The 18399-nt window shown below is 44.0% G+C and overlaps 1 protein-coding gene and 1 pseudogene across 4 annotated transcripts in view; one reads left to right on the forward strand and one right to left on the reverse strand.

Annotated features, from left to right (window-relative positions):
• Nucleotides 1–18399, forward strand: part of Pphln1 (periphilin 1) — a 60216-nt gene that overhangs the window by 27167 nt on the left and 14650 nt on the right. For 2 of the 4 annotated variants that reach the window (XM_051160245.1, XM_051160247.1), the window contains 2 exons: nt 4902–5110; nt 16608–16664. In XM_051160245.1, coding sequence (XP_051016202.1) covers nt 4902–5110; nt 16608–16664 — 266 coding nt within the window. The remainder of the gene's footprint in view (nt 1–4901; nt 5111–16607; nt 16665–18399) is intronic. The other 2 variants (XM_051160246.1, XM_051160248.1) reach the window with 1 other exon arrangement.
• On the reverse strand, nt 15798–16214 carry LOC127201775 (60S ribosomal protein L32-like; annotated as a pseudogene).

Below are 18399 nucleotides of genomic sequence, written 5' to 3' on the forward strand. Positions count from 1 at the left end.
TTTTCTTAGCTCATATGCTTCCTAATTCCTGGATTTGTGAGACACATTCCAGCAATATTTCTTACTCCACATTGCTTACTCCAAGCCACTGTTGTCCTTTAAACTTGCTTGCTTAAACAGCCCATCCTTACCTCAGACACGTTTGTAGGACTTCACCATTTTTCCTTGATAATTAGAATTTCTAGCTCACGCTCTTTTCTGCTGACTCTTCCTGCCTGCCCATCTCTGAAAATACAGAACCGTTCTTTTTTGCATGTTTCAGCTATTGCTGCCAGCAGCGACGTCAGACCCTAGAATCTCCTCTGGGAATTGTTAGAGCTCTGTCTTGAGCTTTGAACTGTCTTCGAGCTTGTGGACAACTCTGCTAATACATACATACTCTCACACATTAGTAAGGTTCTCTGTGTCAGTCCTTCCCAAAGAAGTTTTGTGAGCACAAGAGTCTCCAGGGAAGTATGGTGGAAGTTTTGGTGTCTTTAAAAACTCAGTCACATTATGTAAGCATGGTTTTGTTTTAATCCCAGGTGTGGCCTATGGGGCTGTTTTAGATTGTCCACAGCAGCAGACTCGTTGCCTTGTGCAAGCTCTGGAGGGGCGTGACCTTTGCCAGCTGCAGATAGTTTAATTCTAGGAACTCTTGAGAGAATAAATGCCAACGCCCAGAGAGAGAGGGAGCCTCAGAGAAAAGCCGCTGCTCTTGCTTGTTGCTGTTGCTGCCGTTTGATGAAAAGTTGAAGATACTCAGATTGGAGTTGCCCCAAGGAACCCAACTTCCCTGACCAGCAGACAGTAGCTAGAGAACTAACCCCCCAACATTCTTTCTCTTCTACCTGGTGTTGGTGGGAGGTAGAGGCATAAGAAACCCAAGTAAAAAAGATTAAAAATGGCGCCTACAGGGAAGCTTTGTGGACTTTCAGAATTTGGAATGCAGAGTCAGAACTCCTGGCAGTTGTGCTGTGGCTACAGAGGGAGCCTCCTTAGAACCTGCAGCTCCACTGTGCTCACAGGTTATGCTTACAGGGGTCTAGAGGCGCCTTTGGGAGTCACTTTCCTGGGATGAGGCGGCCTGATGGGACTTGCCTACTACCTTCTGTTTGGAGTTCCAGAGGGAACCCTTGCCTTAATTTCCCTTCATGCTTGTTCTCATCTGTTTGCTCTCATTTCATCTTTTCTCTCCTATTGAATGTTTAGTCCCTTTTTTAAAAATCAGTCAGATTCTTGGGTGTTTGTTGGATTTTCAATTCCCATTTTATAATAAGATGGCTTTTTGCTTACCTTCCACAGCAGATAGGCACCTACCATCAAAACCATGTTAACTCCAGGTCCCTCCTAAACAAAGTTCTCTCTCTCTCTCTCTCTCTCTCTCTCTCTCTCCCCCTCTCTCCCCCCTCCGCTCCCCTCCCCTTTCCCTTCCTCCCCTTTCCCTTCCTCCCCTCTCCCCTCCCTTCCCCTCTCCCTGCTTCCCTTCTCTCTTCCCCTCCCTCCCCTCTCCCCTCCTCCTCTCTCCCTTCTCTCCCCCCTCTCTCCTTTCCCTCTTCCCCCACCCCTCTCCCCTCCTTCCCTCTTCTCTCAGCTGAAAAGCATTGGCTTGACACTTTAAGGGCAGGTGTTTGATTTCTAATAATCTGGGTTTTCCTAGTATTTTAATAGACCAGCAAGTCACATGACCTCTAGATCCTATATGTAGATTTCTTCCAGCATCTGCAGTAGTTCATAAGAACTTAAGTCTTTGCTTTTTAGTTTTTCTTCTGATACGCTTTCTTTGCACCTGAAACTGGGCTTCAAGGATGTAGATCTCTGAATCTGGTGGTGTAATTAAAGTACTTGAGTTGACTCATTCAAATAGTCAGTATGCATAACTGAAAAATACATAACCCTGGACTTTGAAGGTTTAATATGAAAACAATGTGAAATACTGCAGTAAATTTTCAAGTACATGTTACTAAGACAGAGGACTGCCAGGGCTGTTAATTACCCAGAGAAACCCTGTCTCAAAAAAAAAAAAAAAAAAAAAAACCAAAAAAACAGGGTTTCACTATGTAGCCCTGACTGACTTCCCTTATTTCTTTAGATATGGTTGGTGCATGCTTGACTCAATTCCTACTAGTGTTGACCTGACTCTCATCTTTGTTAAAATATCAAAGTATTGTTTGGGCTTATTATGGTCAGGTTGGCCTCAGAGCAGCAGTCTTTTATGGTCTCTGCTTCAGGTCCTGCCTTGTGTTCTGCCCTGGCTTCCCTCAACAATGGGCCCCCCCAAAAAACACTTTACTAACACATACATGCCAGTATTAAATTCTAGAGCCAGCCAGCTCCCTTGGACGTTTAACACTAATTCCTGATCCTGACTGTCACAGACCTGATCTAAACTTCCATAGCGTCACAGTGCCTGTCAAGTAACTGGTGTGGTCATGTCTGCTTAGATGACAGAAGTGTTGGTCAAACAGGTGCTTAGGCAGTTGTTTGTTCATGTCTGCAGGCTGCAGGGAGGGTGGTGAGAAGCCAGCTAGCCACAGGCTGCTTGCTTTGAGCTGTGCTGGATTTGACCGCCCTCTGGTGTTAGGATTAGCAAACTAGCTCAGTGGTCCATCTTGTCAAAGGAAGAGGAATCACTAGAAAGTCTTTGGTCTCCTTGGGATGAACTTTACTTTCCTGCCTGTTTTTCTTCTCCAGCAGCACATCTCTCTCTGTCTCTGTGGTAGTTTCCTGTCCTGTCTGCCAATCCTTCTGCCTCTTTTATCCTGTATTTCCATATGTACTCTCCAGCTTGTATCCTGTTCCTTTGTACCCAAGCATAAAGTAAGAGTGCCCCCTCCCCCCAAAAAAATCTCCTATAGACTCAAGACTGCTGTCTTTCCCTGCTTACCTAGACATTGCATTCATGCTTCACATCTGACATGCTCCCATCCAGATGTGGAGCATCCCATCGCACCCAATCCCCATTTCTAACTTCACTAATATTTCATGCTAGATTTCTGAGACTCGGCATTCTGTGTCTTTCAGGCTAGTCAAATAGGCACCATTCCATCGAAGCTACCAGGGTTCCCTCCTGGCTGTGTAAACTCCCTTGTATCCATCCGCCCTACAGCTCTTCCTGACTGCAGCCCTTACGTGCAGCCTTATGTGCGTGTCAACCTTTCTTCCTAGCCTCAGAGACAGCAGGGGCCCTATAACACCTGTGGTGGCATTTGCTTCTTCACTGGTGGGCATACAGCTCTTAAGACCTGCTGAGTGCTTACATAGCCACTGACTAGTGATGTTGGGCAGAACCCAACTCCTAAGAACTTTCTTTGAGCACTGATGCTTTATATGACTTCATTTACTCTAAGTGAATTTTAAATACTTTTTACTCGAAACTCAATTGTTTTTGTATGGCAATGTATTTAATGAATTGATTAGTTAGTGCTCAACTGAACTTTTAAAACAATCAGCTACTTGTGTAGTGGGGACTGATAATCAGTTTAAAAGTATTTTAGAAAAAGCCCTGGGTTTGGTCTCCAGCACTGGGAAAGCCTTGTTTGCATCATCACTTGTCTGTATGAGGTACAGTGCCTTGGCAGGTGTGGTGGTGTCAGCTCTTGGGTGGCTGCTTTTAAAGACTGCTGTGAGGTTGAGGCCAGAGTTGGGTACATAGTAGCCTGGGGTAAAAGTAAGATCCTGTCTCAAAACAGTAACAAAAATAAAGAGGCAAGAGCTGGAGAGATGGCTTCGGGGTTGAGAGTATTGGCTACTTTTCCAGAGGTCCTGAATTCAAGTGACTCATAACCATCTATTATGAAATCTGGTGTCCTCTTCTGGCTTTAGGCACACATACAGGCAAAGTGCTGTGTACATAATAAATAAATCATAAAGACAAATAAACTTTTACTTAAATTTAATACGAAAGTATGTTTAAAACTTATTCGAGCATTCTTTTTATAGAGGTTTTTTTCACTTTAATATTTTTTTATATTATAGAGGTTTATATCTTGACTCATCTAATAACTTTGATTTACTTTGATGTTTCTCCTGTATAAAGCTTTTCCCCTCTTCTCCCTACCTCTTTTTTTTTTCAGTGCTAGCGTCAGACCCATAGTGTCACGCATGCACAGTGATCACTGCCAACTGAGCTGTATCCTCAGCCTTGCCTAAAATTGTAATAGTAGGCTTGCTTACAGCTTTGTCTTGATACTGCTTAATAAAGAAATGTGCAGAAACTCAGAGCGATTTATAAAGGTGGTAAGATTCATACCAGTCTGTGTCCTGAGGAGAGTGAGGATGGAGTAGCTGGAGGCAGGGTCAGCATTAGTAACTTCTGGGTTAGATGGGTTGCTTTAGTTTGTATGGCCTTGGTGTCTTGGGCATTACCCAACACTACCCTGCAGAGACGCCCCAGTAGCCATGAAAACCAACTTTGGAAATAAAAATCAGTGGTGTGCACAGGTGGAACATCTCTTCGGATATGCCTGAGAGGAGTTTTCCGGCTATTTTCTGAAACATTTACATAATCTTTATGGGGTGAATATCCCTTGAGTGAATCCTGGGATGCACCAGAGTAGGGAACAGTGGGTGCAGGTTTCAGACCTTGGAGTTTACGATTACTTAACCGGCTGTGAGCTGTTTTTTTCTTAGAAAAAAACGCTCCTGGGTGTTTGTGAGAGCTGACAGGAGACCTGTGTGGTTTTCTCACATTTTAGGTTAAAGTAACTTTGTATCTTGTCGTCTGGATCTACCAGAGGCTGTGAAGCAGTAAGTTCTAAATCCTGTTCTCTGAAAGCCTCACTCGAGCTAACTTCAGCAGTCAGCCGCTGTTAGAAAGGGGCAGCAAGACCTCACCGTAGCATCGTCATCAGAGCTTTTGCCATCTGTGTATACGCTTGGATAGAGGATCTGATTAACTGAACTTTTTTTTTCATTCGAAGGGACATGAGAGATGGCTTTAGAAGAAAAGTCTACTCTTCCCATTATTCAAGAGACCGGTCTCCCCATAAAAGGGACGCTCCTTTTTTCAGAGAGTCACCCGTAGGCCGGAAGGACTCCCCACACAGCAGATCCGGCTCCAGTGTCAGCAGCCGAAGCTACTCTCCAGAGCGAAGCAGGACGCACTCCTTCCACCAGTCTCAGCATAGAAGTATGTCTGCTTTCTTTTCCTTGTTTCCTTTTCTCTGAAGCGTTGAGATGGAGTTGGACTGATTTGGAGATGCAGGACGAGGCACTTTTAAACGATTTCAAACACAAACATGACAGAATAGTATAGTAAGCACACACACGTAGCTTTCCTCATTCTTTCTATGAACTTAGTGTGACTATTCAAGTTTGAATTCATCAGTGAGTAAAAAACGAGGTCTCCTCTTCAGTGCTCCCCATACTCTGTAGTAGTCCAGTTAGGTCTTTAAGCTTCTGCCTCCTCCCACTCAAGGCATCATGTTGTCTTTCTTGGTAGCTGTTGGATTCTTTTGTTTAGCAAATATCTATAAGTTGTCTGTTATCTGCAAAGCAGTGAAGCTTCACAGAACACACCTGTTTGCATGCAGGTGTGTAGATGATGACTGTAAGGTAAGTATCATTTGTGGGCTGAGAAGAAAGCCCAATGGATAAAAGCACCGTGTACACAAATTTTGATCCTTAGAACATTAAAAAAAAAAAAAATGCAGTGTTAGCCTTTTCCCTCCAAGCACTCCTTGGCAACGGGAAGCCTGAGGAACGGCCAGCCTACTGTGGTGAGCATTGAGAGAGACCCACTTCATAAAAGGTAGAAAGTGGGGACCAGCACTCAGGGTTGTCCTCTGAACTCCATGTGTGTGTGCGCGCGCACCATGACACACCCATGCTTGTGTTCATGTACATGAACAGGTACACACATACACAAAGAGAAAATTTAAAAAAAAAAATTTAATTTATTTAATATGTATGAATGTGTTGTCTGCTCTTATGTCTGTGCACCAGACATACTGCTGGTATGTCCGTGCCTGCCGGGTGCCCAGAAGGCCTTGGATTCCTTAGAATTAGAGTTACAAATGGTTGTAAGCCACTGTGTGCATGCTGGGCATTGACCTGGGGTCCTCTAGAAGATCAGCAAGTGCTCTTAACTACTGAACCATCTCTCCAGCCCCAGAAAAAAAGATTTCTTTAAAAGCATGTCCTTTGAGGAACTGAAACAAACAGCAGTATACGTACGTGTGCACATGTGTGATTGCTTAAGGTGACTCCTGGAAACTGGATGTTGTGCTGTAAAGGTTAAGGTTGGTGTTTACCTTCCTCTGACCCCCCAGCTCAGGCAGCCACCTCCCACTAGACAATAGACAACCTCTAACTCTACTGAGTGCTGTCGTGAGTAGAGACATATTAAAGACACACGTTTTCTAACTTCCCCACCCTGTTCAGAAGTGTGCAGCCTCAACGTAATTGTCTTAACAGTTTGGAAAAGAAAAATATATTTGACAGCTCATAATGAAGTCTTAATAAAATGCAAAATAGTAATGGAAGCGAGACTCCTACTTATAGCACCTACAAGCCTAACTTCCTGTTTACCTTCTGAAACAGGAATTGTTTTCTTTTTGAGACGGGATTTAGCTATTATCCCAGGCTGTCCTTTAACTCATGGTGCATCGCAGAATGGCTTTGAGTTCCCAGTAGTCCTCCAGTCCCTGCCTCCCAAGTGTGGCTGGACCTGCTGTCAAGCAGAGGTTTCTAGGGAAGCATTTTCTTCTGTCTCCACTTGGGCTGCCATGGCCAGACTTTAGAATCTGAAGAGAAGGTTGGGCCACCATGTGGTGTTGGTCCTGATCTCCAGGGCAGTCTCCCACCCTTAGTATCTGGAGTGGGAGAACAGTAACAGAGAACAGTGTGGGGTGAAGAAATTAAGCAGAGCATAGGGATTTGCTAAAGCCTTCCTTCCTGTTGTTTTGGGATTGTCATTAGTTTTTGTAGCCAACATAAAATGTTTGTTTGGGAAAAGCTCTCACAAGTTACCTTCACTCTTTAATGAAAGCTGAACTGCACAGTGTTTTATATTCCTTTCACACTTCAGAGGACTCATATAAGGTCAACTTGTAAAAAGTCAATGCAAAAGTCTTTTAAACAACAACAACAAAAAGAAAATCACTTGACACTAACAGGTTTGGTTTGATCTGAAGGCATGTATACTGGCAGTTCCTCCATTACCAGTGGCTTGAGCTAAACTGATTAGCAGTGTGCTAAAATTTGACTTATAATTGAAATCTTGATTTAATTCTAATTTCATTATTCCTTATTGTTCCAATTCTCCAACCCAACCCCCCCCCCCCCAACCCCCACCTCCTAGGGACTGAGCAAGAGCTTTGATCACACTAGCTTCATTGGTGAGCTAAGTTTCTACCCCTTCTCTGTGTGTGTGTGCATGTGTGTGTGTGTGTCGGGGGTGGGGAGAGTCCATCCTTGGATATCGTCTTCAGGAAGGCTACGCTGCCCACCTTCTTTGTTGGGCTAGAGTGCACCATTTAGGGTAGACCAGTGGTCAGTGACCGCAGATCTACCTGTCTCTGCCTCCCCTAACACTAGGATTACAAGCATGCCTCGCCATGCCTGGCTATTCTGTTTAATTTGTAAAGTACATCTGTTTAATTTTTATGTGAGGGTTGGGGATGCTCACATATCTTGGCATATACATGTGTGGAGGTCAGAAAACAACTTGCGTGGATCCTGGGGATTCAGCTTAACCTCATAAGGCATGGCTAGAAGTGGCTGTAAGTCACTGAGCGTCTCCCTGACTGCATGCCTGCCTTTTGTTCATGGGTTCTAAGGGTCAAATTCAGGCCCTCATGCTTATGAGGTCAGCACTTACCACTGGAGCCATCCCCCAGACGTCAGTTCTATTAGTAGGAGTGTGATTTATTTGCTCTTGTTGTGTATGTTTGTGTGTGCATATACATGTCACAGTGTATGGACGGATGTCAGAGTACAACGTGGACCATCAGTGGTCTCCTTCCACTGCGCGAGGCGGTCAGTTACTAGCAAAGTTTTTAGTTTCAAGCCACTGAGCGATTTTTGCTCTCCTTTTGTTTACCTTGGGAGGGTCTCATGTAGCCATCACTGGCTTCAGGCTTGCTGAAGTGGCTTGAGCACTCCTTAACCTGCCTGCTAGCTCTGCCCTCTGAGATCACTACGTTGAAGTTTTGTCTTCAAACCCTTGTGGTGCTGCTCTGAAGACAGCTGTGAGCTCACTGGGTTTAGTTGTTTATATTTAAATGCTAACACTGCATGGTGACCTGATTTAATTAGCTTTAATCATTTATAATTTTTTTTGGTCACTAAAGGTGATACCAGAACCAAGTTCAGTCTCCACACCCATTCTTCAAAATCTTTGGTTTCTAAGTCAGTATGTATTAGCTATACAGCAATATTTGTATTCATGTCTATGAAGTACTTTGATCACATTCTCTTCTGCCTGCCTTTGTCGTCCATCTTCTGACCCTCCTATTCTTCCCAGTAGTAGTCTCCTTCACACTGTGCAGTCTAACTTCACAGATGAGACAAGTTGTGCAATATTTGTCCTTCTAAGGCCGGTTATTTCATTCATTAAATTTTTTCTTGTAATTATTTTATAAAATTTCTTGTGGTCTGTGTGGTCCCTTTGTATTTGAAGTTTAAAGCTTCCACTGTTAAAGAGAAACCTAGCATAGTACCTGCGGTGTGGAGTTTGTTTCTTGAATTAGAATACACCTGTCAGGTCCATGCTTGTTAAACACCACACAGAGTACAGTAGTGTACGAGGCACAGCCCATTATTCCATTCTGTATAATGATGCTTCTGGTGTTGGTTTTCTGCAGTATTTGTTGTTCTTATGTGACTTGTCAAGGATGCATAGAGAGTTAAAGTGGATGTCATCAGTTATATTCACCCTTGCTTTTAGCAGGAATGCTACCTCAGGAAGGCGAGTCATTTGAAGTATTATATTAGATGTATGCTTATTTATTACGTGAAAGGAGTCACCAATAACAATGAAACTCTTACAGGACTTAGTATTACTTTGAAGCATTTAAGTTGTAGCCACAGCTGTGTTTCACTTGAGTGCCAAACACTTTTACCTGGTATGTGGATCCAATGGGAATGCTCGTGGCTTACAGTGGCACCTACTTCAATTTCAGGTTGGCTATGTCTTTAAGATGGTACCGAGCTTTGTCGCCTAGAAACACTGTATCCTGCAGTTTGGGCTGCTGGAACTTATGCTCAGCCTGGCTCCTGATGGCATTCAGTGTATCATATAGTACATGCCTTAGTTCCATGTCTGTGATAAAACACCCTGACAACAAGCCCAATGTTGGAGCCATTGACTGTGATCCCTTGTGCTCTGTTCTTGCTTCTCTCTGACACAGTTCAGGGTCTCCTGCCTAGGAACTATACCCAGATAACCTCCCACAGACAGGACAACCTGATCTAGACCTCCCATCACTGAGAATGCGACCAGGGGACTATAGATTGTGGCAAGTAGGGGATTAAAAGTTAACCATCAGCCCTAGAAAAGGTCCAGATTCAAAGAGTGGTTTATACTGAAGCCTACACTACCATCTTGACATTGGAATTTGCGTAAGTTGAACAGTTGTAAACCAGGGAATATTTGAAATTCCTTTTTTATTTGTGCTTTTTATTGGTAACAATGTTTTTTAGTAGTTTTATTTACTGTTTGAAAAATTTATAAATCAGCCGGGCGTGGTGGCGCACGCCTTTAATCCCAGCACTCGGGAGGCAGAGGCAGGCGGATCGCTGTGAGTTCGAGGTCAGCCTGGTCTACAGAGTGAGTCCAGGATAGCCAAGGCTACACAGAGAAACCCTGTCTCGAAAATTCAAAAAAAAAAAAAAAAAAGAAAAAAAAAAGAAAAATTTATAAATCTATCCCAAACTCCTTTTCCTCTATCTCCTCCTATAGCCTTTCCTACCTTCCAGCTTGTTCTTTTTTTAAACCTGAGTTCACGTAGTGTTGGCAAGATGTGCATTGGTGTAGGGTCAGCCACGGCAGTGTGAGCAGCCATCAGCTCCCAAGAGCTCCTCAGGTAGAGGTGGATTTGGTGACCTCCTCTGTCCATGCTGGAGTCTTGGCTCGATTGATCTTGTGCATTAGTCACAGCACTAAAGTTCTCGTGTGCGTAAGGGCCCTGTTGTGCCTGGAAAACAGTGTTTTCCTCTGCCCTCTTCCACAGTGATCCCTGAGCTCTGGGAGGGAGGGGTGTGATACAGTTCTTACATTTTGTTTTGTTTTGTTTTGTTTTTAGTTTTGTCAAGACAGGACTTCTCTGTGTTAACAGCCCTGGCTAGCCTAGACTGGCTTTGTAGACCAGGCTGGCCTTGAACTCAGATCTGCATGCCTCTTCCTTCCCCCTCCCCCAATAGAGTTTCTCTGTAGGCCAGGCTGGCCTGGAACTCAGAGATTCACCTGCCTCTGCCTCCTCAGTGCAATTCTGCTGCCACCCACTGAGACAAGTTACTTCAACTCCCACAGTTGTCACATTTAGACACTCAGCAGTGTTTTATGCTTTGCACTTTGACCAGTTAGTTGCTAATAAGTCTCTGTATTAATTGTCTCTGATGAGGGTGAGAGCTGCTCTAATCTGTAGATATTAAAACTGAAATTGTGAAATTTGCAGGTAAATGGATGGAATTGGAAATGAAAAATTGTGATTTAAATTTTTGAGACATAATTATGCTGTGTAGTCCTGCCTGGAGCTGGCTTTGAGCCTCTTTCTTCAATGCTGGTGATTATAGTGTGCGCCCCATGCTGAATTGTCACTCCTTAAGTCACAGACACAGACGGGGCTTCTTACTTGGTTCTATTAGTTTGTTTGTTTGTTTTTAAAGATTTATTTATTATTTACACAGTATTCTGCCAATATGTGTGCCTCCCCACCACAAGAAGGTACCAGATCTCATTACAGGTGGTTGTGAGCCACCATGTAGTTGCTGGGACTTGAACTCCGGACCTTTAGAAGAGCAACTGATGCCCTTAACCTCTGAGTCATCTCTTCAGCCTGGTTCTATTAGTTTTAAATTTTCTCTTTCTGGATTTCTCTTGTACATCCTAATATATATAAAGATCAGTTTGTTTGTTTTGAAGCAAGTTTGATCAACAAGCGGGAATATTTGGGGCTTGTGTTTTTACTTGTTTCTAAAGAGGATGTCTGCCCTGTGACCTGACTCTGAAGTGATGGCTGAGTAGCTGATAGCACAGATCTGTACTCATCTTCAGTTGCCCCAAGGAAGAGGAGAGCAGATGGGTGGAGGTTAGGAAGAACACTTAGATTTGGAGGGTTGGACAATGAGGAGGAAAGAGAGGTATGACCAGAAGATAGAGCAGACAAAGGCACTAGGGCAGGAAGTGTACCCAGAAGACAATGTGAGGAAGGAAGGGTTGCTCCTCAGCCAGAGTGCTGGGAAGTGGGGGGCCTTTGAGAGGTGGGGCCTGTTTGGAAGTTAGGCACACACACAGTTTGTCATATTTGCTGATATTGGCTGTGAATACTTCATGAAGCAATTGAACACAGGGACTGAACAGATGTGAAAAGGAGTGGAGTTGGCAATGGACACACAAGACAAGCTCTCAGCACAGAGGAAATTTATTTGCCCTAAGAAACAAAGGGCAAGGAGTAAGAGGCAAAGACAGGAAATAGAGACTAAGAAGAAGGTGAAAGGACCCAGGATGAGGGGGAAGGGACATTTGCCCAGGAGGGACAAAGGGCAGCTTCTGGAGAGAGGGAAGACAGACATGGCCCATAGGCAAATGTCCATTTAAAAGGTTAAAGGAGAAACTATTTTTAAGTATGAGGTATTAGTTTTGATTGGACAGGCTAATTGGGGTATTTAAAAGCGGGCTTTTGACTGTTGGACTTCAGTGCTTTGATATCTTGGTGGTCAGCCTCAGGAGGAGAAAGTGGCCACATAAGGGAATAGGCCTTGGTGGATAGCTTCAGGGGTGTACGCTAATGGTTTATATTTACAGCAAGGCAGAGGGAATCGGGGAGAAGGGCCAGGCCTGTTGGTACCATGTTTGCCAGGCTTGGGCTCTCTAGAGCCCTTCAAGATGGTGACAGTGAACTCTTATCAACTGGTAGGAATAGGACTAAACCTCAAGTATACGTCAATAAACCAGCACTATTCTTACTTTTAAAACATTTCTAGATTTTTTTTTTTTAAAGTAGGGGCAATTAATCTAGCTTTTCTGCTGTTGTGGAATTAACCCAAATGGGCCCAGATTCTAAGACCTATGTGCAACTTACTGCAAAACTGAAAGTCTGTGTCTGTTTATCACAAAGCATTTAATCTATGAACCAAGTGGCCCCTGGTTGGGAAAGGAGTGAATCTTGAAAATCTGATGGGGCACTATAGGTGAGGTCAGCTGCCTCCCAGAAGGATTGAGCATCTTAAGGATATGGCAGTAACAGAATGTAAAATTTATGGTAAGCTGTGGGATGTGAAAGATGAATCTGGTACTTGTTGGTTATGCTGCCTGAGGTTCAGTGGAAGATCTTTGAGTAACTGAGTGAAGCTGGCCATCTGTCTGTCTGTCTGTCTGTCTAGAGCAGTTAGGACATCAGTTCCCAGCTGAACCAGGTTAGGATGAAAATCCTGATTGGAGATTGGTTGAATTCTATTTGAAATGTTCTTAGTTTGCTTATATCTTCCTGTTGGGTGTTGACCCAGTAGGTGGCCGTTGCCTGTTGTTGTTTAGTGGGGCTACTAAGTCTTGGCTGCTTTAGTTTCTCATTGCCAGATGGATCACAGTCTTGCTGACTATGGGTGGTGTTCTTCAGACACATGACTTCTAGACTGATAGCTATGACCCTCTGGGGTGTCTTTGTTTCTGTCTTCCCAGCACCGGGCTTATAAGCACATACAACTACTCTGGCTTTAAAAATGTGGGTTCTGTGAATCACAATACCACATGTTCTTGTAATTGCAAGGCAAGCACTTAATAGACTAAGCCATCTCTTCAGCCTCTATCACTTTTTCTTTTTCTTCTCTGATTTTTTTTTAGGGGGTGGGGATGAGGGTAGGCGGGACATTTCTATTGGTTCATAGTTCCTCAAGGTACGATCCATCATGTTAGGGCAAGAGCTTGAGGCAGCCACTTATATGGCATTTACAGCCAGGGAGTGAAGAACAGTGACAAGATGGTGTTCAGTTTGCTTTCTCCTTTGTATTGATTCCTGCGTGACCCTAACATGTGTAATGCGGCACCCAGTAAGGGTGGAGTTTCCATCCCTGTTAGCCTGGTTTGATCTAGTAAGTGATTGACAGCAGAGGTTAGCCATTGTAACCTTCCACCTTCATCCCCTTGGACTCACAACCATCTGATAGTGCCCCACAGTCTGACAGTTCCTGCCAGAGTCCAAGTCCCAGCAAAGACTCAAGGCAAGCTACACACACACACACGTACATACACACACACACACCCACACCCACACACACACACACACACACACAAACATACACACATACATAGTGTGACATAGAGGGAACGTTTCCCACCTCAGAAGGGGAACCTCATAACAAGGAGTGATCAGATGGAAGCCTCAAAATTCCAGAAGGGCAAACACATTCCTGTAGCTCCTCTGTCACCAGGGCTTGTGATGGACATGTTCAGGCTCCAAGGGGCTTAGGTCGCCTTCCTCCCGACTCTGCTGCCTCCAGCACACCTGACTTCTCTGTAACCTGACTCCATTCCACGACTGCAGCTTTCCTCAGTGGACACCATTGGACCTGGCATCTCCAACATCCCGAGGTCCCTACTTCAACTTAGGTTTCCCCTTTTCGGCTTCAACGAGTTTCTGGAATTGTGATGCAAGAAAGACTCTCTGACCCCCTCATATCTTGGCACCTTTTGTGTCTGCACAGCCAGTACTGCGTGGCTAATGCTGCTAAGTTCTTCTCTCAGCTGGAGTTGGAGAGTGGTCCATTGGACTGCAACTACATGCCCTTCTGTGTACTGACCAGTTTGAGGGAAGTCGTCAAGAGAGGACCTTGCAGCAGCTGGTCACATACCTCTGTACTCACAGAGCAAATGGATCCTCTTTTTATCCTTACTTTTCTTGGTTTAACTTCCATCTTGTAACATACATTAACTGTCCAGTTTTTCCTATTTTCTAGTTTTCTTTTTTGTATGTTTACAAGATAAATTTCTTTGTGTAGATCAGGCTGGCCTAGAACTCACAGAGATCCACCTGCCTCTGCTACCCCGAGAGCTGGAATTACGGGTGTGCACCACCATGCCTGGCTTGTTACCTATTTTTTTTTAATGATTCATTTTTAAAATTTCATGTGTGTTGCACACATGAGTGCAGGCTCCTGTGGCGATCCCCTGGAGCTTGAGTTGGGGGTTGGGATTGTAAGCTGCCTCATGTGGGTACTGGGAATCTAACTGACTCCAGAAGAGGCCTATGTACTCTTTACTTTAAAAGTATTTTTAATTATGTAATAACAGTTGCTGTCATGAACTGTCTAGACCTTTAGCTTAAGGGAGAAAGGATTTTCTTTGATTCACTGTCCAAGAATATATCTAATCCCAGTGAGGAAGGCCTCTCATCAGCAGCCTGAGAGAACTAGTCACATGGTATCTGCATCAGGAAGCAGAGGATGATGGGCACTATAATGAGCTTGTCTTTTTCTGCAGTCCATGACCCAAGCCCAAAGAATGGTGGTGTCCTTATTAGGGTAGGGAGGCCTTTTCACTTCAGCTGACCTAATCAACCAGATAATGCCCTCATAGGCATGTCCTGTGTACTCTTAACTGCAGAGTCCTTTCTTCAACCCTAATGTCTATTTGCAATCATCTTTTCCTTTTTTTTTTTTTTTAAACTTCAGGATGAAACCAGTTTACTATAAACAAATGGTTTCCTACCCAAAATCATTCTCTTTTTAATGTATTTTTATATCTATAACTTGTAGGCAAGTGCAAAATCCTGTTATGGCGGAGTCTCTGTAATGCCACCTTTCCCTTTTGAGAAAGGCGATGTGGGGTGACGCTCAGGAGTTATTAGGAATTTATTTCATAACAGTTTACTAGGTCAGGCACCAAGTAGCGAGGATCTGGTGTTGAGTTGAGGGTTTGGCTTTTTATTTTGGGCCCTTTTATTTCTGATGGTTTTGTCTGTATAAGAAGATAACAAGGTGTTTTGAGATTTTTAGACATAGCATAATGAAGGGCTTAGCCAGGATGACGGCCATAAATGTGTATCTGAGGGAAACCCGTGTATGAGAGACTTTGTAGAGAGAATCAGTTTTAGTTATTGTAATATTAGAGTACTGGTAAATCTGTTGAGCAAGTTAGAAAGCTTTCCTATTAATGTGTTTTATTTCCACTGGTGACTTAACCTTCCAGTAAGTAGACTGTCTGATTCTCTCCTTACCCCCCTGATATGTGTGTGATCCCATATCTCTGAGTGTGAACCTCATGGTTCTGGTATGGACAAATGCTGCTTACTTGATGTTTTGAGATCCTTTATTGCTGTCCTTGGCTGGTCTCCTCCCCACACTTCCACTTACCTGAACTAAAACTTCCCTTCTGTATTCTGACAGTTTATGATTGAGAAACAAACTGACAGGAGACCGGTCAGCATGGGTAGTGGAAAGGGGGAGACATACAATTTTGTGTGTGTATACACATGGGAATATCACAGGAGGGGGCAGATAATTGAACTTAACAGAACTTTTGAGTGCAGGTTACCAGTTTCTGGCAGGAAGATGTTAGTAAGCTGTGGGTTTTTGAATGATTCGACACGTGGAAGAGGAAGCTTTCCTTTTTGGGGGGGGCAGTTTTTGTGGTTTTATTTAATTACAAATAAAACACACACTCAAGCCATCCACTCATTTTCTTCGCTGCGTAGCCTGGTGTTGGGATTGGTGACTCTGACGGCCAGCTGTGCTGCCCTTTCTATGATGGCTTTTCAGTTCTAGGAGGAAACATTGTGAACAATCTCAGCATAGTAAGATTTGTTGCACATCAGCAGAACTTCCAGTTCCTTGACATTGTGGACCAGAAACTTCCAGAAGCCGCAAGGTAGCATGTGCTTGGTCGTCTTGTTGCTCCCATAACCAATGTTGGGCATCAGGATCTGGCCCTTGAGTCTTGTCTGCACCCTGTTGTCCATACCTCTGGGTTTCTACCAGTTTTGCTTAATTTCGACATATCGGTCTGACTGGTGCCTGATGAACTTCTTGGTCCTCTTTTTGACGATCTTGGGCTTCACCAGAGGCTGGAGGGCAGCCATGATGCTGCAAAAGAGATGGCAGCACTGAGGAAGAAGGAAGAGACCCCCGAGGAAGCTTTTCTTAGTGCACACACAGTCACGTGTGGGCTCCAAGTTGCTCTCTGAATAGGTGATAGCCTGTGAGACTCTAGTGTGGTATTAAACTCTAGTGTCTTTCCTGTAATAAGATAGTTACTAGACCCGATTTTAGGTAGGGTAAAGGGCTCATACAAAGCCTCTTTTGTATCTGCTGTCAGTTAACTTAGATAAGCATACATTTCGTTTGTAAAAAATGGTTTTTAGGAACCACCAGGTGTCTCTTGACCCTCTGAGTGGCCACTGCAGTGTGCAGAACGTGTGGACTTTTCCTGTTCTGCCTTGGTTTCTTCATTCCTCCCTGCCACCTTTCCCTAGAGTCCGCGCGCGTCGGTGCGTCCTACAAACGGCAGAATGAAGCAAATCCAGGAAGAGGTGAGTTTGGAACTAGGTTCTGATCTGGAATCTTGAAGGGGTGGGAGGCTTGGTGTGAGAAGTTACTTGAAATGGGAGAAGTGTCTTACTGCTGTCTATCTAGTTCACTGTCCCCAGGGCTGTGAAGCAACACAGCCAGGTAGTTGGTTGGTTGTCTGGGCCAGCCATTCCTGAACAGCTGCCACAGGAGGATTGAGCCTGTAGAATGAGTCTGTTGGCAGTGGGAGCTAGGGATTTCTGCTTCCTTTGCGACTTCGCTGTCGTCTGTGTTTATGTCTTTGTTCCTTGCTTTTTGCTTGTCCACTCGTTTATACAGCAGGTATAAATGAGTGTGCGTGATAAGCCGTGTCTCTGCCCACAGCAATCCTCTGCTTCTGCGTACCGAGATTAGTTGATGTCTGCTTCCTTTAGCCATTGAGCGTCTGAAATCAAGAAAGGTTCTAGGGTCGTACCTGGCCTGGCAAAGTCTGAGACTGTGTATGTGTTGTTGCTATTTCTTTCCTGTATTCTAGCTGATGCAAATTGAGTATGTAATTGGCACAAGGGTTTTGCTCTGACCGTCCCGTAGCTCCCTATCCCTGAGACTTTTAACAGTTAGATGAGCCACATACAAGGTACTATATGAGGTAATAGGTGGGGCTGAGTACAGAATTGAAAGGAGATGCTTGAAGGGTGAGAATGGCCAGTGGCCAAAGGGACCATTTCCCCAGCTACATTTAAACAAAGACTTTTCTAGCATTTCAGTTTGCCTGGAAGAGTGTTTACCTGCACAAGAGATGAAAAAAGCCCATTTACACTAACTCTTACAGTAAGTGTGTGTCTATCTCCTTTGGCTACACAGTGATTTTCAGACCCTGTGGGTAGTCCGCATGTCAGTCTCCAGGTGAGAACAGAAACTCACATGCCATTTTTGACCATTGCTCGGAGTTTTCCAGTTTAGTTATTAGTTTTATGTTGTGTTGGGGAGAGGGAGTCTATCCCCAAAGAGTGACCTACAGGCCTACTCACACACAACTAGCTACCTAACGTAAGTATGCCTTTAGTTAGCCTGGACTGTGCTCATTGGCTCAGTACCTCATCTTTCAAAGGAATGGTTAAGAGAATTAGGTAAAGAAGACATTGTACCCAACGTGTAGTAAAATAAGGTTGCGTTCTACCTGACTTCAAGTGCTGACTCATGTTCCTAAATCCTCAGGCTGAGGAGACTGTAGCTCCCAAAAAGTTCATACTTGTTCTTCTAGGACAGTGGTTCTCAACCTTCCTAATGCTGCAACCCTTTAGTATAGTTCCTTATTTTGTGGTGACCTCCAACCATAAAACTATTTCAATTGCTACTCCATAACTAGTTTTGTTACAGTTATGGATTGTAATATAAATATTTGGTATGCAGAATATCTGATATGTGATTCCCCCCCCCCCCCCAAAAGGGTCACGACCCACAAGTTGGGAACCTCTGCTTTAGGAGCTTTTGACAGTAGGGTAGACTTTACAGTGCTGTAAATTTAATTTACCACATGCATTGGGAATACATTAAGAAATGCCTGAAATGTGTTCTTGGCTATTGGAGATTGTCAGGATGGTTGTATCAGGTTTGTTTGTTTGTTTGTTTTAATCTGGTTATTTATCTTAAAAAGTAGGGTCTCACTATTCAGCCTTGGCTGGCCTGGAACTTGTGGTACCAGGATTATAGTACTACAAGAGTCTTAGGCTTCTGTTGAGACTTCAAAACTGGAAT

This window comes from Acomys russatus, chromosome 17, assembly GCF_903995435.1.
Source record: "Acomys russatus chromosome 17, mAcoRus1.1, whole genome shotgun sequence".
NCBI classification, from domain to species: domain Eukaryota; kingdom Metazoa; phylum Chordata; class Mammalia; order Rodentia; family Muridae; genus Acomys; species Acomys russatus.